Source organism: Dama dama, chromosome 18 (assembly GCF_033118175.1).
Source record: "Dama dama isolate Ldn47 chromosome 18, ASM3311817v1, whole genome shotgun sequence".
Classification (NCBI taxonomy): domain Eukaryota; kingdom Metazoa; phylum Chordata; class Mammalia; order Artiodactyla; family Cervidae; genus Dama; species Dama dama.
Window position 1 is genome coordinate 113,376,755 of NC_083698.1, and position 24,588 is coordinate 113,401,342.

The following is a 24,588-nucleotide window of genomic DNA, read 5'->3' on the forward strand; positions in this document are numbered from 1 at the left end:
GAAAGGGCCACACAGATAAAATCACGCCTGTATCCCGGGAACAACCGTTCACTTTCCTAAAAGGTGGGGAAAACGGAGAAGCTAAAAGCCGAGGGACACAAACCCTTCCTATCACGGGAGCATGCAGACACTCTCCACTGCAGGAAAAACCCACTGTTTTCCACAATCACTCGCGGGGTAAGTTATAGGACAAAACGGCGACTCCCAGCAGCGTCAGGGACCCAAGCCCACGCACCGTGAGGTGAGGTGCCAGGCACCCGCTACACACACAAACCCTAGTCTTTTGTTCCTGTGCTGCCTCTGCCAGACTGTAAAGATTCCTCATTTGGGGGAAATAATTTGTTTAGCATCAAAACATTCATTTTTGAATACATATGAATTAAAAATGAGTAATTTTTACTGACTTAATAACGAACACTCTAAAGCAACACTGCCCAAAAGAAATATAACTTGAGCCACAAAAACAGGCCAGCGTGTCATTTTAAAGGCTCTAATGGCCACATCTAAAAGGAAGACTGACTTCAATAACACATTAGCCCAGCCCACCCACAACACTGCCTGAGATGCAGTGTAGAAAACCACGGAGGGAACACATCACAGCCCTCTTTCCACCCCAGACCCAGAGTCAGCGTGCCCGCTGCGCTCACAGCTCATCCCAGCTCAACGCTGCGTCCCAGGCGCTCAGAGCCCCGTGTGGCTGCAGCTCCGCGGCGGCTCAGCTCAGACCTCACGTCCCCACCTGCACTTGGATGAGTCCCGGCGCTCAGCGCCCCGGGCCCTGGAAGCCTGCCCTGCCCTCCCTTCTGGGGGCGGCAGTGGGGAGCGCTGGGGAGACCAGAGGGTCGGGGGGGGTGGGGTGGGGAGGCACCTGAAGACGGGCACGGCCGGGGCGGGCATCAGGGACGCCAGCACGCACAGAGGGGTCCTGCAGCGGTCGTCCTGGGGGCAGGAAGAGACAGAGACGGGAACGTGAGCACTGCGGCCCGAGGGCCCCCTGCCCCCAGGAACCCGCTTCAGAGCTGCTGGGCAGGAACGGCACACAACAGGACCTAAGCCCGCGAGGCTCCAGATGCGCCGGGTCTTCTCAGACTTTCACAGAGGCTTCAGTACTTTCTGTGACGCGTCACTTGGGCAAATACTTACTAAACACCCACTGGGTACCAGGAGACCTGGGGACAGAATAGTGGCCAGAACAGACGACATCCCTTGCTGTCAAGGCACTGACTTGTATTCTAGAAAGAACACTGATGAAAGGAAAAAAACAACAACCCAACGCACTTGGTGTGTCCTGAGTATAAAACTCAAGAAAATGAAGCTAGTCAGGAAAGTTCTTAATCAGAATACCTTCGGAAGGCAGGGCAGTGCAACGGAACTACCTGGCCAAGGCCAAGTCCCAGCAGAGCCCACCCAGCAGGGACCAGCAGGGAGAAGGGCTGTTCGCTGGGTGGGGTTGGCAGGCACCCCGTGAGGAAACCACGGGGGCCCCCCAGCAGCACTTCACACATGGCAGCCACCTCACCACAGCCGTCCCTGTCACAGTAACAGGGCCAACAGGCCAGACGCCACCCAGATCACTAGTAAGAAATACCCTTAGATGGCGACACAACCAAAGATGGATCCCAAAAGGAAGAGGAACAACAATTTTCCTGAAAATTAAACAGGAGCAAACTCACAGCTCCGTCTGTAACTAATCTGCATTCAGGCAGAGGGAACCCACCCTCACCCCCAACTCCCAATACACAAAGTGTCTTCTTAATGTCACAACAAACAGCTGATCGCTACTCCCGATTCTGCTCTATGCGTGGCTCACAGACAGTTTACCCACTGACAGGAAGACCACAAGGATCTCGGAGGGGCCGGGGGCAGAGACACTCTCTGGCCAGAATCACTTGGGACTAAAACACTTAATGAACCACCTGCCTTCTCCCAGACACACCCAGGGCACACTGATCTTCCATCATCTCATCCACGATCCGACCGCCTCCATTCTCAGCCCAGTGTGACTGTCTGAGCCTTTAAATGTCCTAGTGATGGGGCAGCCTTCATCCTTCACCTTCACAGACAGGTCCCATTGGCATTTCAGGGGCAGAATGGAGCTTGGAGACGTAACAGTCACAGAAATACAGCTCCAAAAGCTAAAAGGTCTAAGGTCACATAAGCAGTTGTAGAAGAACCAAAAGTAAACTTTACCAAGAGAAGAATGATTCCTAAGACCTATGACCGTTCCATATTTAAGTCATGCTTTCTCTGTAATTGGAAACAAGCCTGCACTTTTATAGAGTAGTTTTATTTCCATTACTTCTGAAATACGAACTTTGTTCAGAGGAGGTTTCCTTCACTTGAGCTGAAGATACACACATGGTCCGTCTGCCCCAGTAACACAGACACGACTCCAAGGCTTCAGAAACAGGTGCTTACAGGGTGCCGTCAGAGGTCCCCACACCAGGCTGCTGTGCATCCTGGATGTCCACAAACTCCTCTCGGGGTTGCAGGCCATTAGCAACAGAAGACCAGAGCGGCCTGGACACACACTGGGGCAGAAGCTGGAGGCCACCCGGCCCCACCACACAGGGCGAGCGCCGCGGGTCCCGGGGCAGCTGGCTCAGGCCTGCGCACGGGGCTGCTCCGCTCCTCGTGGCGGCCGTCTTACCGTGAACACGCGCATGTACTGTGGCAGCACCGAGGCAAACTTGTCGACGGTGTACACTCGGGCCTCCTTGTTATTCTCCAGGCTCCTGTGAATGCTCCTCCAGAGAATCACCACGATCTCCAGCAGCCCCGCCATGGACGCAGCATCGCTCACTGACAGCGTCTGGTCCAGAGCCTAAGACACAAATCACTGCACTGTGAAATAATGAACCACAGCGACTATTAAAAGAACAGCACTGTCTTCAAAAGCACATCTCAGAATTCCAGCCCTAAAGCAGAAACGCAAAGCACAGGCAGGCAGAGTCCCCAGACTACGGTGTGATGTCTGAGGGGACCCGCCCCCTCAGCCAGGCTGCTCTAGCTTGGTTTCAAGTAGAGAACTATAAGCACCTTCCAAGCTCGGTGGGCAGGGATGACCGCACCGCTCTGTCCTGAGGGTTCCTAGTGAATCCTCCATGTTTGTGCAGGGTGGGGGGGCCACACCCCATCACCACCTTGAACTGCAAAGGATGATTCATTTCAAGTGCTGGGATTTCTGTGCAAATGGAATGGGAAAAGATACAGGGAGCAAATGGAATGGGAAAAGATACAGGGAGCAAATAAACTAAACTAAAGAGGGTGCCTTTTCATTATTGTTCATGGGGTTCTCAAGACAAGAAAGCTGAATTGCCATTCCCTTCTTCAGTGGACCATGCTTTGTCAGCCATGAAATTAAAAGATGCTTGCTCCTTGGAAGAAATGCTATGACAAACTGTGACGGTATATTAAAACGCAGAGACATTACTTTGCCAACAATGCTCCATCTAGTCAAAGCCACGGTTTTCCCAGTAGTCATATGCGGATGTGAGAGTTAGACTATAAAGAAGGCTGAGCACCAAAGAATTAATACTTTTGAACTGTGGTGTTGGAGAAGACTCTTTAGAGTCCCTTGGACTGCAAGGAGATCAAACCAGTCAATCCTAAAGGAGATCAGTCCTGAATATTCCTTGGAAGTACTGATGCTCAAGCTAAAGCTCCAATACTTTGGCCACCTGATGCAAAGAGCTGACTCATCGGAAAAGACCCTGATGCTGGGAAAGACTGAAGGCAGGAGAAGGCGGCAACAGAAGATGAGATGGTTGGACGGCATCACTGACTCAATGGATGTGAGTCTGGGTAAGCTCCAGGAGATGGTGAAGGACAGGGAAGACTGGCGTGCTGCAGTCCATGGAGTCACAAAGAGTCGGACACGACTGAGTGACTGAACAACAAAAGAGGGTATACAGAAAAAACAAGAACAGTTGCTACGCAAAAGTAGGTTTTTCAGTAGGCTCTTAATACTTGAAACGACTTATGGCTAAATTTACAAAACAGTAAAACTATTAAAGGGTTAGAAAATACTATGTGAATGACAAAAATAACAAATTAACAAAATTTCAATCTGTATTTTAGTTTTTACATTCTAACATTAGGCATAGCAATCTTATCATTAAAGTCCTTGAGAAAGGCACCACTTATCCTTTACAAAAATATGCTAAGTTCCTAAGATTTCATTAAAAAGAAATTTAGCAGAGATTTTCAGTAGATAGTAATGGCAAAAAAAATTAAAGAATAAACTCAGAAACTTTTGCTTTCAGCCATCATATATTCTTACAATGACAACATCCAGATGGCAAATTGTATTTCTTTTCTACTACCAGTTATAATCAGTTCAGTTCAGTTCAGTCGCTCAGTCGTGTCCGACTCTTTGCAACCCCATGGACTGCAGCACGCCAGGCCTCCCTGTCCATCACCAACTCCCGGAGCTTGCTCAAACTCATGGCCATCAAGTCGGGGATGCCATCCAACCATCTCATCCTCTGTCGTCTCCTTCTCCTCCTGCCTTCGATGTTTCCCAGCATCAGGGTCTTTTCCAATGAGTCAGTTCTTCACATCAAGTGCCAAAGTATTGGAGCTTCAGCTTCAACATCAGTCCTTCCAATGAACACCCAGGACTGATCTCCTTTAGGATGGACTGGTTGGATCTCCTTGCAGTCCAAGGGACTCTCAAGAGTCTTCTCCAACAACACAGTTCAAAAGCATCAATTTTTCGGTGCTTCATGGTATCTCAGCTTTCTTTATGGTCCAACTCTCACATCCATACATGATTACTGGAAAAACCATAGCTTTGACTTAGACGGACCTTTGTTGGCAAAGTAATGTTTCTGCTTTTTAATATGCTGTCTAGGTTGGTCATAGCTTTTCTTCCAAGGAGCAAGCATCTTTTAATTTCATGACTGCAGTCACCATCTGCAGTGATTTTGGAGCCCAAGAAAATAAAGTCTGTCACTGTTTCCATTGTTTCCCCATCTATTTGCCATGAAGTGATGGGACCAGATGCCATGATCTTAGTTTTCTGAATGTTGAGCTTTAAGCCAGCTTGTCACTCTCCTCTTTCACTTTCATCAAGAGGCTCTTTAGTTCTTCGCTTTCCGCCATAGGGTGGTGTCATATGTGTATTTGAGGTTATTGATATTTCTCCCAGCAATCTTGATTCCAGCTTGTGCTTCATCCAGCCCAGCGTTTCACATGATATACTCTGCATATAAGTTAAATAAGCAGGGTGACAATATACAGCCTTGATGTACTCCTTTCCCCAATTTGGAAGCAGTCTGTTGTTCCCTGTTCGGTTCTAACTGCTGCTTCTTGACCTGGATACAGATTTCTCAGGAGGCAGGTAAGGTGGTCTGGTGTTCCCATCTCTTTAAAAATTTTCCAGTTTGCTGTGATCCACACAGTCAAAGGCTTTGGTGTAGTCAATAAAGCAAAAGGAGCTGTTTTTCTTTAACTCTCTTGCTTTTTCTATGCTCCAACGAGGTTGGCAATTTGATCTCTGGTTCCTCTGACTTTTCTAAATGCAGCTTGAACATCTGGAAGTTCTCAGTTCACGTACTGTTGAAGCCTCGCTTGGAGAATTTTGAGCATTACTTTACTAGCATGTGAGAGGAGTGCAATTGTACAGTAGTAGTTTGAGCATTCTTTGGCATTGCCTTTCTTTGGGATTGGAATGAAAACTGACCTTTTCCCATCCTGTGGCCACTGCTGAGTTTTCCAAATTTGCTGGCATATTGAGTGCAGCACTTTCACAGCATCATCTTTTAGGAACTGAAATAGCTCAACTGGAATTCCATCACCTCCACTAGCTTTGTTTGCAGTGATGCTTCCTAAGGCCCACTTCCATTTCCAACATCCTATCTTTATGAAGCAGGGTTTTCCAGTGACAGCAACCAAAACGGGATTATGGAGTAGACTGGACATGTTCAAACTACTGTACAATTGCACTCCTCTCACACGCTATCAAAGTAATGCTCAAAATTCTCCAAGTGAGGCTTCAACAGTATGTGAACCAAGAAAGACAACCCGGCTCAGTCTCTTTCAGAATCTCTGCTAATGTCAAAAACCCAAGTGCTCACTCACGGCCCTCACAGTTCATTCGCCTTTGAATACAGCCACTTTATGTTCTGACTGGAGCACAGCTGCCGCTCTCCCTGAAGCGACAGACTGAGTTCACTGAGCATGCTGACGACGTCACAAAAGGAAGCAAGTTTTGCGACTTTTTTGTGTCACTAAAATGTGCTGCCAGCCATGATTATTTTTCTAAAAGAAATCTCTGGAGCAGCTCTTATAACTCAAAAACTCTGGCCAGAGATCTACCTTTCGAAAGCCATCTCACTTCTGTGTATAAGAGAAGACGTGTGTGCTCTGCATCCATTTCCTCACAAACCTGTGCAAGATGTGAGTTAAAAGCATGGACTTAAATGTGGTTGGTAATTTTAATCATGCCCTGCAACGTGAAGCTGAGGTGCCATTTCTCAGCTGGCCAGCATTTCTCTACGGATGACACTGTGCGCAGACACACTCAGAAGTGACCTCTCTGACCCGAGCAGTGAAACCAGAAGGCTGCCCAGTGTTGGCAGCTGCTCCAACCATGTATACGCCGACACAAAAGGACCAGTTCAATTTCCCTGGCATGTAGTCATTCAAAGACTTGAATAGTTCTGCAGCTGTGGTGTTGGTTGGCAACAAAAGTGCACATGGCCTCATGCACATCCTCCTGAAAAATATGTCACGGAAAACAAGCACTGCTGCCTTACTAACGTCAGCAGGCTCATCAACCTAGACTGCACACCACGGTGATTCAATCCTCTCTAACGCTGTGCCTCACTATCCTGTTTCATCATGCATCTAGTTATGGTGCTAGCCAAAAGAGGACCACGTGCCACCTTTTGAACTACAGTGTCTCCTGAAAGTTCACAACAAATGGCCTTAGCAGCGGGCAAGATCAACTCTTCACCAATAGTAAAGGGCATCTTAAGTTTAGCAATGCAGTTAGCCAGTAAGAATGATACTCTCAGTGCAGACACATTTGATCAAGTGGTAGCCCTTCAGTAATTGCTTCTGTTCTTCATGTTCACGTTTTTTCCTTTTGAAAAACTTCAAAGGCTTGTCTTTTAATGCAGGGTGCTTGTTCTCCATGTGGTGAAGCAGTTTTGATGGTTTCCTGGCTTCACTGGATAGCTGGTGGCCACATATTATACAAAGCAGGCTTGGAAAATGTGAATCACCTGTTACTATGAACTCATGACTTAAGTAGGACTCGGTATGTTCTTTTAAATGCACATTTCTTTTTGTTGGCAGTCTTAGAGGCTTCTGCTCTCTCACCATGGGGCCTTTCCCCATTTTCACAGCAGCTCTGTGACATTTGGCTTTGTACTCATTTTGGCTGGAGTAAGCTTATGGGCTTACCAAAACTGGGCACAATGAGAAAGAGGCACGGACAGAAGTGGTGAGTAAAATAATGGGCAGGCCAGGCATGGACTAAAATAAGTGTGGGATTCTGACTTAAAGCCTGCCACCAGAAGCAGCTTAATTGCCACTTGCCACTCATTTGATAAGGTTTTGATATGTGTCTGCAAGCAGTTGTTCACTATGGTCTCTGTGCAGTCAAACCTCAACTACTGACACTGTATTTGCAGCTGTCTCCCAGCGTTAGCATCACCGCCTCAGCCACAGCTCATCAGGCGTCAGATTCTCATGAGCGAGCAACCTGGAGCCCTTGCACGCACAGGTCACAGCCGGGTTCGCACCCCGATGAGAGTCTAGTGCTGCTGATGAGCTGCAGGAGGGGCGCTCAGGCAGTGATGCCAGCGATGGGGAGCATCTGTAAGCACCCGATGCCCACTTCCCGCCGTGCAGCCTGGCTCCTTACACGCCACAGACAGGCCAGTCCGACCGGGGACCCTGCTTTAGAGGTACATAAGCATGACACTTTATTTATAAACTTAAGATACTGTTTGTAAGTAATAAGCATCTAAGTCTTAAATGTTCCTTTTTTAATGATATAATTGATAACTTCAGATTCTGAAGAAATATCAGTTACACAGTCTCCTGGATAAATTACTTTAAACAATTCTCAATAAAGCTTGTATCCTGAAATTTAACCTGACGACGTTTCTAGTGGAATCTTAGGGCAGGAGCAGTGAACAAACCCTTAGGGGTCCCACCACCCATCTAGCGTAAAACACGGTGACCAACAGGCCCATCCAGGTGTGCCACCCCCGTCTCATTAAAATACACAGACCTTAAGGTAAAGAAAACTGGGAAAAGGGTGTGACCAATCATAATGTTTCCAGTGAGCTACAAAGAACATACAAGAAGTTGCTCCAAAAAATTACTTGTGATTTTCCAAAATAATTCGTTGGTGTACCAGAACTAAAGGAATAAGTGAAAAATAAAACACTGCCAAGGTAACATTTCGTGGAAGCAGCGCCTCCGCCTTGCCACCCGTCCCTCTAAGCATGGGGAGCCGCCCACCCGGGCTGCACCCCGAGCAGGCGGCGGGCCCCGCGTCAGACTCACGCTCGCGTTCTCCTTCCCCGGCTCCTCCGCGTCCTCCCTGCAGGCAGTCAGGGCTCTCCGGATGCAGGCGTTCAGGCAATGGCGGATCACGTGGATCAGTTTTGCTAAAATGCGTAAGACAATCACATGTGTTTCTTCAACAAAATTTTCTAACAGTGAGATTATAACCCAAATCATTAGTGTTATTTTATGGGACCTCATTAAGAGGTGCACTGGTATGTGTGCGCTGTATGTTCTCAGTCATGGCCCAAACTGCGCTGGGCGCGAGGCGAACATGTGGCGCAGGCGGGAGCCGGAGGCGGCGCTGGGGTGAGGGGCCAGGCACGGCGGGGCGGGAGCACGGGGCCGAGGGGTGTGGGGGGGGGGGGGGGGGAGGGGCTGGGGGCATAGGGGCAGGGGCGCAGGGTGTGGGGGTGTTTGGGCACACAGTATGGGTATACACGGTGCGGGGTGTGGGGGTATGGGGTGCGGCCTGGGGTGTGGCGGCAAGGATGCAGGGGGTGGGGGTCCTGGGGCGTGGGGGCGGGGCGCAGGGCAGGGCCGCGCGTACCTATGTTGGTGCAGGCCGTGTGCTCGTGCGCGTACTGGTAGAACCTGCGCGCGGCCGCGTGGTTCATCTGCAGCAGCGCCACGCAGCGCTCGCACCACACGGCCTCGGGCTGGTTCACCGGCAGGAAGGAGTTGAAGATGAGCCCCACCAGGCGCCGGCACACCGGCCGGGAGTCCGACTCCAGACGGGCCAGAATGTGCTCCATGGGGCATATTTTCCAAAACTGTGTACACGGCACACGTGCAAAAGAAAACCAAGATCACAATCAAAAAGGAGCTAATTTTCATATTCTAGAAAACTCATTTCAAATGACTCCACCAGGACCTGGGACTCTTCTGCAGAGAAATCAAGCCCATATTTGAAGGAGACTGACATGCATGGCAGCTAAGCACAAGGCTGCTGGGCCTGATTATAATCCAACAGGGCAGCAGAGGACTCCCAAATGACAGTTATGATTATCAGCCTAATAATTTTAAAGTTTCCTGAAACAACACAACTTTGGGGCCATTAACGTGAAAAGTGGATTCAAACATGTGCAGCAGGTTTGGCACAGAAAGCTAAAGCGAGCTGGTCTCCCGCCTCAGACACAGGCAGCCCGCGGGCACCCCTCCTGCTGTCTCCCGAGTGCTGACCGGGTGGCCACGTGCCTCCTCCACCACCTACAGCTGCTGCACACACATGCACACAGAACTGCCTGCTGCCCTCGGCTCAAAACCATCAAAGTTGTCCACCGCCCACAGAAAAGGGCCAAACTCCTCGACAAGAATTTAAAACGGGAAACGCCGCAGAATAATAGACATAAAACAGAGTTGGATGGGAAGTGGGCATGGGGGCGGTCAGAGCCCGTCTGTCACTTGTGCAGGCACACTCATCTGTGTAACGGGAGCAGCATAGAGACACGGACGATTCTCAAGGACCTGGCTCCCACGACAGTCCCCTTCCCAGGACTTTCGGTGGATCTTCCTCATCAGCACGTATCTTCAGGTCGTTTCCAAGCCATAAACACAAAGGCCCCTCCCCAGGGGCCGGCTTCCACGCGCTGCCTGCCCAGTGCTTCCACACTCCCGCAACACCTCAGTGCATCCTGCAGGCCCGAGGACCCTGCACTTCCAGACGGACATACCCCACCCCCCCTGGAGGGGATGTCTGAGCATCAACCCTACCACCACTCCCCACACGCCCCTAGGACACTTCCATGCACACACTTGGTATTTCTGAAAGTTACTACAGGAAAGACAGGAGCCGCCCGACAGCCACACCATCAGCAGAGTGTCAACCCAGAGCAGCTGGCACAGCACCAGATGTGAAGAGGGAAGCCGGGTGCTCGGGAGAGCAGGGCCCTTCAGCCTCAGGACTGCAGAGTTCACCCAAACCTGCTGAAACCAACCCAGACACCCAGGAAACCCTGACCACAGGGCAGCGCTGAAAAGAGAGGGTCTTCACACTGAAAGGGCTGGTTCCTGCACACTCGTGGAGACCAGACCACCTTGAACGGACACAAGCAGCTGGCACAAACACCGAATGCCAAGGTTCCAGGGCTGGGTGATTCTTGCCACAAACATTCCCTGCAAGTCTGCCTTTCCAGAAAAGCCCCATATTAACCTATTTTTCTTTGATTTACTATTCCTGAAATAAAACAGAACAATTCAGATTAATTCAGGGTTCTTCACTTACCTGAGGTTTTATTTTTATCCAAACATATTACCCACAGGTGACATTAACAGCAGACAAGACCGTAAACAAAATTGCTAACCAGTGTTTCATTTCTAAAGTCAAAAATAATTGCATATTAAGAAATCCCAAATTGGTTTTTTAATAAAGATATTTCAATATTAGTATACTGTTGATTTGGCCTAAATCTTAGCTATACAACATAAAAACTGCAGAATTTCAAAACAAACAGTAAACAACTTGAAATCACCAGCCCTGCGGATGGAAGACACAGACAGAAGCCTAATGAACTAAGCGGTGACGGCCTGGGGCCTCAGGACCTGACTGTCTAATCAGCGTCAGTCACTCACCGCCTTTCGGCGTCTGTGCCCAGAGCCTCTGCCTGGCCCTCCGGGGCGGCCCTCCAGGGCTCACGGGTCCTGAAGGCAGGATGCCCTCACTGTACGCAGCGGCCGGGACGGCACGCTGACAGCACGGGCCCTGCCTGTGTCGCCTGTGCGCCAACCTGGGCCGACGGACACCCACCCGCTCCTCCTAGCCACGTCTCCACCGGCCTGTCCATCTGTGATCTGGATTTTCAGAGAACTGACTTGTGTGCCCGTAACAAAACCTTCCAGAGATCTTACAGCTAAATCACTCTCTGCCTTGCTTGGGCAAGCTAAGCATTAAGATACAAGAGGCGTCTCACTAAAGCATTATGCCTCCTCCTCTGCTCCTCCTCCTTCCCCAGACCCCAGACTCTCTGGGCACAGACATGTTGTCCAGGCCTCGCCTGGCCCCTCCCCTGCTCTGCTGGGGACTCAGGACATCTCTTCTGTCTCACCAGCCGTCCCCTCAGCGGTCCGTTGCAAACAGATGTGCACTTCAAACAAAACACTACACCACAACTCCCACTTCAGACTCAGAACCACACTTTCAATAGGCTGTTACAACAATCCAGTCGACACTGCAGCCAGCCTTTCTGTTGAACCAACAACCTGATCCTAGACTCCATACACAAATACAAAAGCCCAGAGCACCAGGAACTCTGAAGGAAGAGCCGGAGGGCACATACATCAGGGGTCCGCAGATCTGCAGGGAGCTCGGGCTGTGGCCCTGGCCGAGTGGACAGGCGCAGTCTGGAAACAGACCACACACCAAGGCAGTGAGACCACGGAAGCCACGCAAAATAGCCCTTTGTCATTAAAAAAACCCAGTCAAAATTCGAAAAGCATAAAATAATATACATCCTTGGGAGGGGCAAGTCCTCCCCAGGACCCCATCTCCAGACACCCAATCCCCTCCCCTTGCCTCAGAAACTGGTGTCCACTTCCTGTTTTCCTCCAGGGATATAGGTGAAGAGGCTCTAAGCAAATACACAGGCATGTCCCTGCTCTCAGAGCCGGCAGCACCCCACAACTCGTCTGCACTCCCTGTCTAACTTAGTGGTCTTTCCACGAAAGCGTGCCCCTCGTCATGGCCACGTGGCAGCATTTCACGGCATGAACACGCCCCCAGGGCTGGGCACTGACTCCCCACCGACAGACGTGTCAGCTTGTTCCCAAACCCTGAGCCCCTACAAAAGACCACTTTAAAGTACATTTCAGAGAATTCTTGTGTACGGGAAGAAAACTGTTACCAAATAATAATGCAGTTAGCAACCTCATAAGTGACATTTGTAGCCAAAAGCTGAACAGAACTAGACTTAAGAGAAAACACTCTCACCTCAGTGGTTTACACCAAAATGCACACAAATCAACAAACACTCCTTCCCTCTTTAAGATGTTGGAGGATGAGGATCTCATATTCTACATGCTTAAGTAATATTTTAAGTGCTTACTGTGTGCCAAGCATTTAAATATTGTGGCAAAAATTTTCAGGTATATGATAAAACTATAATTTAAGGTGGGGACTGCTTACATTAATGTCTTTCAAAAAGAAAGCACACAGTGACAAAACAAATTATACTTTATGACACAACTGGTAGAATATCCCAGACATCAGTTAGTTTAAAATGTGGTCACTGAAACTCTTGGAACCAAAACTGCTTTGTCCTTTTGTTGATAAAAATAAATAAACTTATTTATTTCATGTACTAAATCAAACCTCTAGTCAGCTTACCTTAGCAGCCCTCACAGCCTTAACTTTCAGCAGCATATCAACAAAAGCCACCCTCACTTTCTCCGAATTGTCATGGAGGCAGTATTTTAATGCTGGCAAAAGCTGTTCTAATAACGGGTGGCTCAATTTATTATCCAAAATTATCGGCAGACACTACGAGAAACAAGAAAGACAAACAGTTCAAAATTGGAACATAAACAAGGAAAAGTTCAGGTAAGAAAAATTCAGTTCTCTCTTTACTAAAATCATCAGTAAAACAAATATACCCACAGAAAATAATACTTTTGCCAACACAATTTCATAGAAAAGCATTCATTGAATGAATTAATCTGGTTTCAGTGCTTGATAGTCAATTCATCCATTGTTTCATTCAACCAAGACTGAAGCAGTTATGAAATAATTTCCAGAGCTTTCCGAGCTAAACGTTAAAGGGTTTTACTGGAGTTGAAAGAAACAGGAGGCTCTGGTGGGAGGTCCCAAAGTCAGAGTCCAAGTCCTTCCAGTCCTCCTCACAGCCCACTGCTCCCCTATATGTCCTGACTCAATGCTGCACGGAAACGGGGGGCACGGCACCCCCCCATGTCTCAGACCCGTGCTCCCCCACGGCTGTCCCCACACCTCAGACAGGCATCCGAGGGAGCGGCCCAGGCTCAGACCAGACACGTGTCTGGAGAGCTGACACGCTGCACCATGTTCTCTTTCTAGTTTTTAGGAAAAAGATGCGTATTTTTAAGAGACTTTATTTTTTATTTATTTTTTTGGCTGTTCGCGCAGCATGTGGGATCTTACTTCCCAGACCCGGGATGAAACCCACACCGCCTGCAGTGAAAGCACAGAGTCTTAAGCACAGAACCTACCAAAGTGAAAATGACATCACTCAGTCATGTCCGACTCTTTGCGATCCCATGGACTGTAGCCTGCCAGGATCCTCTGTCCATGGGATTTTCCAGGCAAGAATACTGGAGTGGGTTGCTATTTCCTTCTCCAGGAGGACCTACCAAGGACATCGCTAAAAGACTATGTATTTTAAACATCACACTGAAATGATTACAGATGAGCTGATAAATGTCCTGGGTTTGCTTCAAAGTAACTGTGTGTGAGAGATGACAGAAGCAGCTACAACGAAACAAGTGTGGATGTGTTCTGAGAACTGCTGAAATGGGTGATGGACAAAGAATGTTCTTGTAGGTTCTTGTGCAAAGTACGTACAGTATACAAAAAATTCATTCTGATATATAATAACATTAAAAAATTTTAAATACATGCAGCTCCTGTTCTAAAACACTATGCCCCCTCCACTAACATACATGACAAACTAGTATTATTTGAAGTAGACTTCTTTTTTGGGTAACCCTTTTATTCTGTTTTCTTCAAAAGTGACTCTGGATATACAACAAAAATGTGAATAATGCTATACTTACGGAGTAGGGCTTGGGTGATTTTTAAATTTTTCTTTCTCTATAAGTTAGAACTATTCTATAATAAACAGATATTCCTTATATAGTTTAAAAGCTTACCTTAAAGACAGAACAGCGCACATCAGCAGAGCTCAAATCAAATGCCAGCTCCTCGGTTACCTTCTTGAGGAGATCAATAAGAATGGTCGGAGGCATCATCTCCCAGTATTTGGAGGTTATTTTACAAACACCAAGGATCCCTGCAGAACGGACCACCGGGTAAGGATCTTCTAAAAGGCTCTATAAGTACAAAAGGGAAAAAGGCTGAATTATCTTAAATTAGTTCACTTTTTTCCACATTGGCTTTACTCGTGGGCACAATGGCAGTCACAACCCAACAGCTATTTCAAGTCCAGAGACACGCAGACCTGGGGACCTCCAGTCACGTGTCATTTCTGCAGTCACACACACACACCCGGGGACCTCCAGTCACATGCCATTCCCACAGTCACACAGACAAACCCAGGGACCTCCAGTCACGTGTCATTCCTGCAGTCACACACACACACCCGGGGACCTCCAGTCACATGTCATTCCCACAGTCACACAGGCAAACCCAGGGACCTGCAGTCACGTGCCATTCCCACAGTCACACACACACACCCGGGGACCTCCAGTCACATGCCATTCCCACACAGTCACACAGACAAACCCAGGGACCTCCAGTCACGTGTCGTTTCTGCAGTCACACACACACACCCGGGGACCTCCAGTCACATGTCATTCCCACAGTCACACAGGCAAACCCAGGGACCTGCAGTCACGTGCCATTCCCACAGTCACACACACACACCCGGGGACCTCCAGTCACATGCCATTCCCACACAGTCACACAGACAAACCCAGGGACCTCCAGTCACATGTCGTTTCTGCAGTCACACACACACACCTGGGGACCTCCAGTCACATGCCATTCCCACAGTCACACAGACAAACCCAGGGACCTGCAGTCACGTGCCATTCCCACAGTCACACACACACACCCGGGGACCTCCAGTCACATGCCATTCCCACACAGTCACACAGACAAACCCAGGGACCTCCAGTCACATGTCATTCCCACAGTCACACAGGCAAACCCAGGAACCTGCAGTCACATGTCATTCCCACAGTCACACAGACAAACCCAGGGACCTCCAGTCACATGTCGTTTCTGCAGTCACATACACATACCCAGGGACCTCCAGTCACATGTCACTCCCACAGTCACACACACACACCCGGGGACCTGCAGTCACATGTCATTCCCACAGTCACACACATACACACCCAGGGACCTCCAGTCACATGCCATTCCTGCACAGTCACACAGGCAAACCCAGGGACCTCCAGTCACATGCCATTCCCGCACAGCCACACATACACACCTGGGGACCTCCAGTCACGTGTGCTTCCTGTAGTCAAGTGTTTACAGAAAACCATCTAGACAGGAATACATCAAGGCTGTATATTGTCACCCTGCTTATTTAACTTATATGCAGAGTACATCATGAGAAATGCTGGACTGGATGAAGCACAAGCTGGAATCAAGATTGCCGGGAGAAACATCCATAAACTCAGATATACAGATGACACAACCATTATGGCAGAAAGTGAAGAGGAACAAAAGAGCCTCTTGATGAAGGTGAAAGTGAAACAGGAGAGTGAAAAAGCTGGCTCAAAACTCAACATTCAAAAAACTAACATCATGGTATCCGGTCCCATCACTTAACGGCGAATAGATGGGGAAACAACGGAAGCAGTGACAGACTTTGTTTTCTTAGGCTCCAAGATCATGGGATATGGTGATTGCAGCCATGAAATTAAAAGACACTTGCTCCTTGAAAGAAAAGTTATGACAAACCTAGACAGAATATTAAAAAGCAAAGACATTACTTTACCAACAAGGTTTTATCTAGTCAAAGCTATAGTTTTTCAAGTAGTCATGTATGGATGTGAGATTTGGACCATAAAAATAGCTGAGCACCAAAGAATTGATGCTTTTGAACTATGGTGTTGGAAGAGACTCTTAAGAGTCCCTTGGACTGCAAGGAGATCCAACCAGTCCATCCTAAGGAAATCAGTCCTGAATATTCATTGCAAGGACTGATGCTGAAGCTGAAGCGCCAATACTGTGGCCACCTGATGCAAAGAACTGATTCACTGGCAAAGACCCTGATGCTGGGAAAGATTGGGGGCAGGAGTAGAAGGGGATGACAGAGCATGAGGTGGTTGGACGGCATCACCAACTCAATGGATGTGAGTCTGAGCAAGCTCTGGGAGCTGGTGATGGACAGGGAGGCCTGGCGTGCTGCAGTCCATGTGGTGGCAAACAGTCGGACACGACCAAGTGACTGAACTGAACTGATCTAGACACACGTGGTGCCTTGCCTGCCGACCCTGCCTGTGACTCTGCTGATTGCAGGGTCTCCAACACCACACTGCCACACAGAGGGACACACAGGGACTTTGGTAATTCTTGTGAAACACAGAGTATTAACCACTCCCATGAACTTCCAAAATGCCGTAACACACTAAGCCCAGAATACAGTGAACCCGCTTGTGATCAACTGTCCAAGCAGTGGGCAAGGTGGCGGCCAACAACATAGGTGGGGACCGGAGGTTACGCACCCCTGATCCACATACATGGATCCCGCCGAGCACCTCACAGAGGAGGCGTGACCCTAACCTACTCCATATTTAACCAACCTACAGGAAATTTAAAGGCAGAGGAACATATGAATGACAAGTGGGACAGGTTCTATGGGAAATGAGAAAATAGCTGTGTTTCCTCAACAACAGAAGCCAGCAAAAAAGAAGAAAAACAAAGAGAGAGGGAGATGGCGTGACTGCTGGAGCAGAAGCTGTTTGTCCAAGAGATGAACACACCAGCCAGTCACAACGTAGGTCTCACCCGGACACAGATTCAAACAAAACTGGGGGGAAAAAAATCACTGAAATGTTGCTGAAAAACAATGACTTGAATATCTGATCAAATCAAGGAATCACAATTCATCTTACTTGAGTTGTGTCAATGGTAGGATTATGTTTTTAAAAAAAGAGACCCTGTCTTTTAAGGACACCTACTGAAGTAAAGGGGCTTCCCTGGCAGCTCAGATGGTAAAGAATCTGCCTGCAGTGCAGGAGACCTGGGTTCGATCCCTAAGTTAGGAAGATCCCCTGGAGAAGATAGTGGCTACCCACTCTAGTATTCTTGCCTGGAGAATCCCATGGACAGAGGAGACTAGTGGGCTACAGTCCATGGGGTCGAGAGAGATAATCTTAGGTAGGTTGATAAGGAGTCCAGGGCCCTCAAGGAGGAAGGGGTCCAGGGCCCTGGAGGAGAAAGGGATCTGGGGCTCTCAAGGAGGAGAAAAGGACAAACTTTCTTCTTTGTGCTTTGTCTCCGTCACGTAAGAGCTAATGATCACACAACAAAGCAACTCATCTTAAGCTCTGTACTAAGGATTCGGTCAGTTCAGTTGTTCAGTTGTGTCTGACTCTTTGCGACCCCATGGACTGCAGCATGCCAGGCTTCACTGTCCTTCACTGTCTCCCAGAGCTTACTCAAACTCATGTCCATCGAGTCGGTGATGCCATCCAACCATCTCATCCTCTGTCATCCCCTTTTCCTACCTTCAGTCTTTCCCAGCATCAGGGTCTTGTTCGATGACTCAGTTCTTCACATCAGGTGGCCAAAGTTTTGGAGTTTCAGCTTCAGCATCAGTCTTTCCAATGAATATTCAGGACTGATTTCCTTTAGGATGGACTGGTTGGATCTCCATGCAGTCCAAGGGACTCTCAAGAGTCTTCTCCAACACCACAGTTCAAAAGCATCAGTTCTTCGGCACTCAGCTTTCCTTACAGTCCGACTCTCACATCCATACATGACTATTGGAAAAACCATAGCCTTGACTAGACGGACCTTTGTTGGCAAAGTAATGTCTCTGCTTTTTAATATGCTGTTTAGGCTGGTCATAACTTTCCTTCCAAAGAGTAAGCGTTTTTTAATTTTATGGCTGCAGTCACCATCTGCAGGGATTTTGGAGCCCAGAAAAATAAAGTCAGCCACTGTTTCCATTGTTTCCCCATCTATTTGCCATGAAGTGATGGGGCCCTTATATACTAAGGATTATGTAACAACAATGTATCTTGTTTGAGGACATGCTTCTCCTTTTTAACAAGAACCTTCTGACTAATCTTGTTATCTTAAGACTTGTGGGAATGGATCTGGTAAGACCTTTGTATTGTTAATTCTAATCTTGTTAATTTAAGATGTAGTTATGGGAGTGGGTCTGGTTAGAGTATGTGAGGCCTTGCTTAGACTAGCTCGAGGGGCACTCTCCGTCCCCCTTCTGATATTTTTGTCAGAGGCTTTCTCTGCCCTTTTTCACTCTAATAAAATTCTGCTACACAAACGCTCTTGAGTGATGAAGTCTGCTCCCTGTTCGCAAAGTTAAATCTTTGGAGATCACGACCCGACATCATTCACCAGAAGCTAATAGAGTCGCAAATAGTTGGACATGACTGAGCAACAAACACATTCACTGAAGTACTTAAGAGCTGAAATGCTTTGTGCCTCAGATCTGCGTAAAAAGGGAGAAGAAACCAAGTGGGCCGGGTCAGCACCGCCAGCACCGTCTGAGGGCACAGGGGTCCCCTGCACAAGGCCCTCTACTGCTATATACGGAACTTTCCACTCAAAGTTTAAAAGCAAAAATAATCCTCACTGCATAATTAGACCAGAAAAAGGCTGAACTCGGATGAGTAAGCACTTCCTTTCTCCTCTCCTCCCGGATGACGAGAGCCAGAGCAGGCAGTGCTGCAAACACGAGGGCGGGGGGTGGGGGGTGGGGTCCACTCCCCCAGAGCAGGGCTGTGAGCGGGCAGCACTGTGCCCACAGAGCTCAGACCAGCTGAGCCGGGGCCAGGCCTTGGTAGACACCGCGGGGTGGGCGGCGTGGGAGTGAACAAGCTGCTGGGAAGTGCTGGGAAGAGTGGAGACCAACGCTGAGGGAGCAGGCACACGGAGAGCAGGCAGAAGCTCTGCAAGCTGCACAGGCAGGAAGAGCGGAGCGCGTGCGGCAGAACACCCTCCATCCCTGCCTGGGGGGCCAGCCTGCCTGCTGCCCACGCCGAGGCCGCGGGGACTCCACCAGCGCCCAGCCTATCCACTGACGCAAAAGCACGACCAGCGCAGCAGGCAGGGAAGACGCCCACGGAGGACAGCACCACACCACCAGCAAAACCCCGAGCCGGCCACCTCCTCCAACCAACCCTTTCTTCACAACAAGGATGGAAAGTGAAGACGATAGGTCACTTGAGAAAAACAAACAGCAAGGAAGAGAGACAAAATGAAAAACAGAAAGGAATGTCAGGAACTCACAAGTTTCATAGCTTTTGTCCTGTATGGATTACTAACAGCATTACTCTTCAACAATAATTGCAGGTAATCACCTTATGGCACACAGCCCACATCAGGGACTCAGTCAACCACCAGGACAACAGCACTTAACATGCAATGCGGCTTCTACATAGAGAACCACTACCCTTCAGGGACCACAGACACGCACAGGGGCCTCCTCTGTCATCTTCATCAAGCCCTCCCTCACCTCCTAGACCCCCCCACCCCCCGACCCAGGCCCTGATCCAGAGGGTCATGAGCTCACCGCTGACCCACAGGCCAGAGAGGCCCATGCCTGTCTCTGCGTGGCCCACAGGACATGACAAGTGGTTGGAAAAAATCAATAATATTCTGCAACATGTAAATATCACATTGAATTCACATATCGGTATCTGTAGGTCAGTTTCATTGGAATAAACCAATCGGCTGCCTTCCTGCCAAGCGGCAGGTGGAGTGGCTGGACCACGTGGCCACAGCCTAAAACCATTATTGTCTCGTCCTCCACAGAAAGAACTCCTGCTCTTAACCAGCTCTGTTATTAACTGAACCATGACACTGCACTGCTTCCTAAAAGGAGTTAGGAACAAATGGACATTGGAAAGAAGAAAAGAAAAAGATTATTAAGAAAATTTCCTTTGTCTAACATGCAACCAACACACTGAGTATCATGTTATAGTGGTAGGAAAAAAAATCAAAAGATAAAATCATCCTTAAAACTTCAGAAGCCCTCAATGCTAGAAAACATACAAAATATTTTGGCAGTCTTGGAATAAAATGATTTTGAATACAAAATTCTCTACCTGGCTGACCTATCAACTGTCACAGAAAAATAAAGGACATTTTAGGATTTGGTCAGAGGCACCTGCCTCCCCAAGGACATCCACAGCAAAGCAAGGCCCACGGAGACTCAGCTCTCACGGCCTCTGTTCACAACCACCTCCCCCGATGCACTCACTTCACTCCCAAAAGGGATCTGAGGCCATCACAGGGTACTCAGCTCACACAAAAGCCTGTCCCTATCCATTTTCATCCCAAACAAGATTCCATTATTGCCAATTTTAATTTTCAAAGATCTCTAAAATATCTGTTTTGACAGTGACATCTCATTTCTATAAGACTGTTGACCAAGTTTTGCTACTTGAAAAACATAAACCCATCTCCACTAAGAAAAAACCGTAGGACTTCCCTGGTAGCTCAGCTGGTAAAGAATCCACCTGCAGTGCAGGAGACCCTGATTTGATTCCTGGGTCGGGAAGATCTACTGAAGAAGATCTTCACTACTACCCACTCCAGCATTCGTGGGCTTCCATGAAGCCAGACGTGCCTTTGAGTGTTTGAGTGTTTCCTGCAGAGGCACGGGTCTGCAGTGGTCTGCTGAGGGGTCAGGGGCTCTGACTGCAACAGACCTGGGAGGCACGGCATGTGGCATAAATCCACATGCAGGAGGTCACCATTAGCCCCGCCATAGAGCCATGGGGCATACGACCCACAAACTGGAGAACAATTATATCAAAGAAGTTCTTGCACTGCTACAAAAGTTCTAGGGCCCACAACAGATTCCCCAACCTGGGGGTCGGGCAAAGGAACTGACAACCCCCAGGGAATTTGACTTGGAAGGCCAGTGGGATTTGATTGCAGAACTTCCACAGGACTGGGGAAACAGACTCTCAGAGGGCACAAACAAAACCTTGTATGCATCAGGACCCAGGAGAATGGAGCGGTGACCCCACAAGAGAATGAGCAAGACTTGCCTGTGAGTGTCCAGGAGCCTCCGACGGAGGCATGGGTCAACAGCGGCCTGCCACGGCATCAGTATAGTTCAGTCGCTCAGTCATGTCCAACTCTTTGGGACCCCATGGACTGCAGCACACCAGGCTTCCCTGTCCATCACCATCTCCCAGAGCTTGCATAAACTCATGTCCATCGAGTCGGTGATGCCATCCAACCATCTCATCCTCTGTTGTCTCCTTCTCCTCCTGCCCTCAGTCTTTCCCAGGATCAGGGTCTTTTCCAATGAGTCAGTTCTGCCTATCACGTAGCCAAAGTATTGGAGCTTCAACTGCAGCATCAGTCCTTCCAACGAATATTCAGGACTGATTTCCTTTAGGACTGACTGGTTTGATCTCCTTGCAGTGCAAGGGACTCTGAAGAGTCTTTTCCAACACCACAGGGGCACTGAACACAACCGTCCTGGGAGCCCCAGGACATGCTGGCATAAGTCCTTTTGAAGGAGGTCACCACTACCCCTACCATAGTTTGGCCTCAGGACAAACTACAGGGAGGGAACACAGCCCCACCCATCAACAGAAAATTGGATTAAAGACTTACTGAGCATGGCCATCAGAGTAAGACCCAGATTGCCTACAGCTAGTCCCTCCCATCAGGAAGCTTTCAACTTATCCATTAAAGGGCAGACAGAATGAAAAACACAATCACAGAAAATGAACCAAACTGATCACATGGATCACAGCCTTGTCTAACTCAATGAAACTATGAGCCATACGAGGTAGGGCCACCCGAGATAGATGGCTCATGGTGGAGAGTTCTGATAAAATGAGGCCCACTGGAGAAGGGAATGGCAAACCACTTCAGCATTCTTGCCCTGAGAACCCCATGGACAGTATGAAAAGGCAAAAAGATAGGACACTGAAAGATGGACTCCCCAGGTCGGTAGGTGCCCAATATGCTACTGGAGATCAGTGGAGAAATAACTCCAGAAAGAACAGAGATGGAGCCAAAGCAAAAACAACACCCAGTTGTGGATGTGACTGGTGATGGAAGTAAAGTTCGATGCTGTAAAGAACAATATTGCATAGGAACCTGGAATGTTAGGTCCCTGAATCAAGGTAAATTGGAAGTGGTCCAACAAGAGATGACAAGACTGAACATTGACATTTTAGGAATCAGTGAACTAAAATGGACCAGAATGGGTGAATTTAACTCAGATGACCATTATATCTACTACTGTGGGCAGGAATCCCTCAGAAGCAATGGAGTAGCCTTCATAGTCAACAAAAGAGTCCGAAATGCAGTACTTGGGTGCAGACTCAAAATCGACAGAATGATCTCTGTTCATTTCCAAGGCAAACCATTCAATATCACAGTAATCCAAGTCTATGTCCTAAACACTAATGTCAAAGAAGCTGAAGTTGAATGGTTCTATGAAGACCTACAAGACCTTCTAGAACTACCACCCCAAAAAGATGTGCTTTTCATCACAGGTGACTGGAATGCAAAAGTAGGAAGTCAAGAGATACCTGGAGTAACAGGCAAGTTTGGTGTTGGAGTACAAAATGAAGCAGGGCAAAGGCTAACAGAGTTTTTCCAAGAGATTGCACTAGTCATAGCAAGCACTCTCTTCCAACAACATAAGAGATGGCTCTATACATGGACATCACTAGTCGGTCAATACCAAAATCAGATTGATTATATTCTTTGCAGCCGAAGATGGAGAACTCTATACAGTCAGCAAAAACAAGACCTGGAGCTGTCTGTGGCTCAGATCATGAACTCCTTATTGCCAAATTCAGACTTAAATTCAAGACAGTAGGGAAAAACCACTAGATCATTCAGGTATGACCTAAATCAAATCCCTTATGATTTTACAGTAGAAGTGACAAATAGATTCAAGGGATTGGATCTGATAGACAGAGTGCCAGAAGAACTATGGACAGAGGTTTGTGACATTGTATGAAGGCTGTGATCAAAACCATCTCCAAGAAAAATAAATGCAAAAAGGCAAAATGGTTGTCTGAGGAGGCCTTACAAATAGCTGAGAAAAGAAGAGAAGCTAAAGACAAAGGAGCAAAGGAAACATATACCCATTAAATGTAGAGTTTCAGAGAATAGCAAGGAGGGATAAGAAAGCCTTCCTAAGTGAACAATGCAAAGAAATAGAGAAAACAATAGAATGGGAATGATTAGATATATCATCAAGAAAATTAGGGACACCAAGGGAACGTTTCATGCAAAGATGAGCACAATAAAGGAAAGAAATGGTATGGATTTAACAGAAGCAGAAGATATTAAGAAGAGGTGGCAAGAATACACAGAAGAACTCTAGAAAAAAGATCTTCACGACCCAGATAATCACAATGCTATGATCACTCACCTACAACCAGACATCCTGAAGTGCGAAGTCAAGTGGGCCTTAGGAAGCATCACTATCAACAAAGCTTGTGGAGGTGTTGGAATTCCAGTAGAGCTATTTCAAATCCTAAAAGATGATGCTGTGAAAGAGCTGCACTCAATATGCCAGCAAATTTGGAAAACTCAGCAGTGGTCACAGGACTGGATAAGGTCAGTTTTCATTCCAATCCTAAAGAAAGGCAATGCCAAAGAATGCTCAAACTACCACACAATTGCACTCCTTTCACATGCTAACAAAGTAATGCTCAAAATTCTCCAAGCCAGGCTTCAACAGTACGTGAACGGAGAACTTCCAGATGTTCCAGCTGGATTTAGAAAAGGGAGAGGAACCAGACATCAAATTGCCAATATTTGTTGGATCACAGAAAAAGCAAGAGAGTTCCAGAAAAACATCTATTTCTGCCTTATTGACTACGCTGAAGCCTTTGACTCTGTGGAGCACAACAAACTGTGGAAAATTCTTCAAGAGACGGGAATACCAGACCACCTGATCTGCCTCCTGAGAAATCTGTATGCAGGCAAAGAAGCAACAGTTAAAACTGGACATGGAACAACAGACTGTTTCCAAAGTGGGAAAGGAGTACTTCAAGGTTGTATATTGTCACCCTGTTTATTCAAATTACATGCAGATCACATCATGTGAAATGCCAGGCTGGCTGAAGTACAGGCTGGAATCAAGATTGCTAGGAGAAATATCAATAACCTCAGATATGCAGATGACACTACCCTATGGCAGAAAGTGAAGAACTAAA

General features: G+C 47.9%; 1 protein-coding gene across 3 annotated transcripts in view; it reads right to left on the bottom strand.

The window, feature by feature from the left end:
• Window positions 1-24,588, bottom strand: part of NCAPG2 (non-SMC condensin II complex subunit G2) — a 66,754-nt gene that overhangs the window by 19,050 nt on the left and 23,116 nt on the right. For all 3 annotated transcript variants that reach the window (XM_061166243.1, XM_061166244.1, XM_061166245.1), the window contains 6 exons: window positions 14,365-14,544; window positions 12,848-13,000; window positions 9,077-9,299; window positions 8,527-8,630; window positions 2,651-2,824; window positions 869-939 (listed from right to left, as the gene is read on the bottom strand). In XM_061166243.1, coding sequence (XP_061022226.1) covers window positions 869-939; window positions 2,651-2,824; window positions 8,527-8,630; window positions 9,077-9,299; window positions 12,848-13,000; window positions 14,365-14,544 — 905 coding nt within the window. The remainder of the gene's footprint in view (window positions 1-868; window positions 940-2,650; window positions 2,825-8,526; window positions 8,631-9,076; window positions 9,300-12,847; window positions 13,001-14,364; window positions 14,545-24,588) is intronic.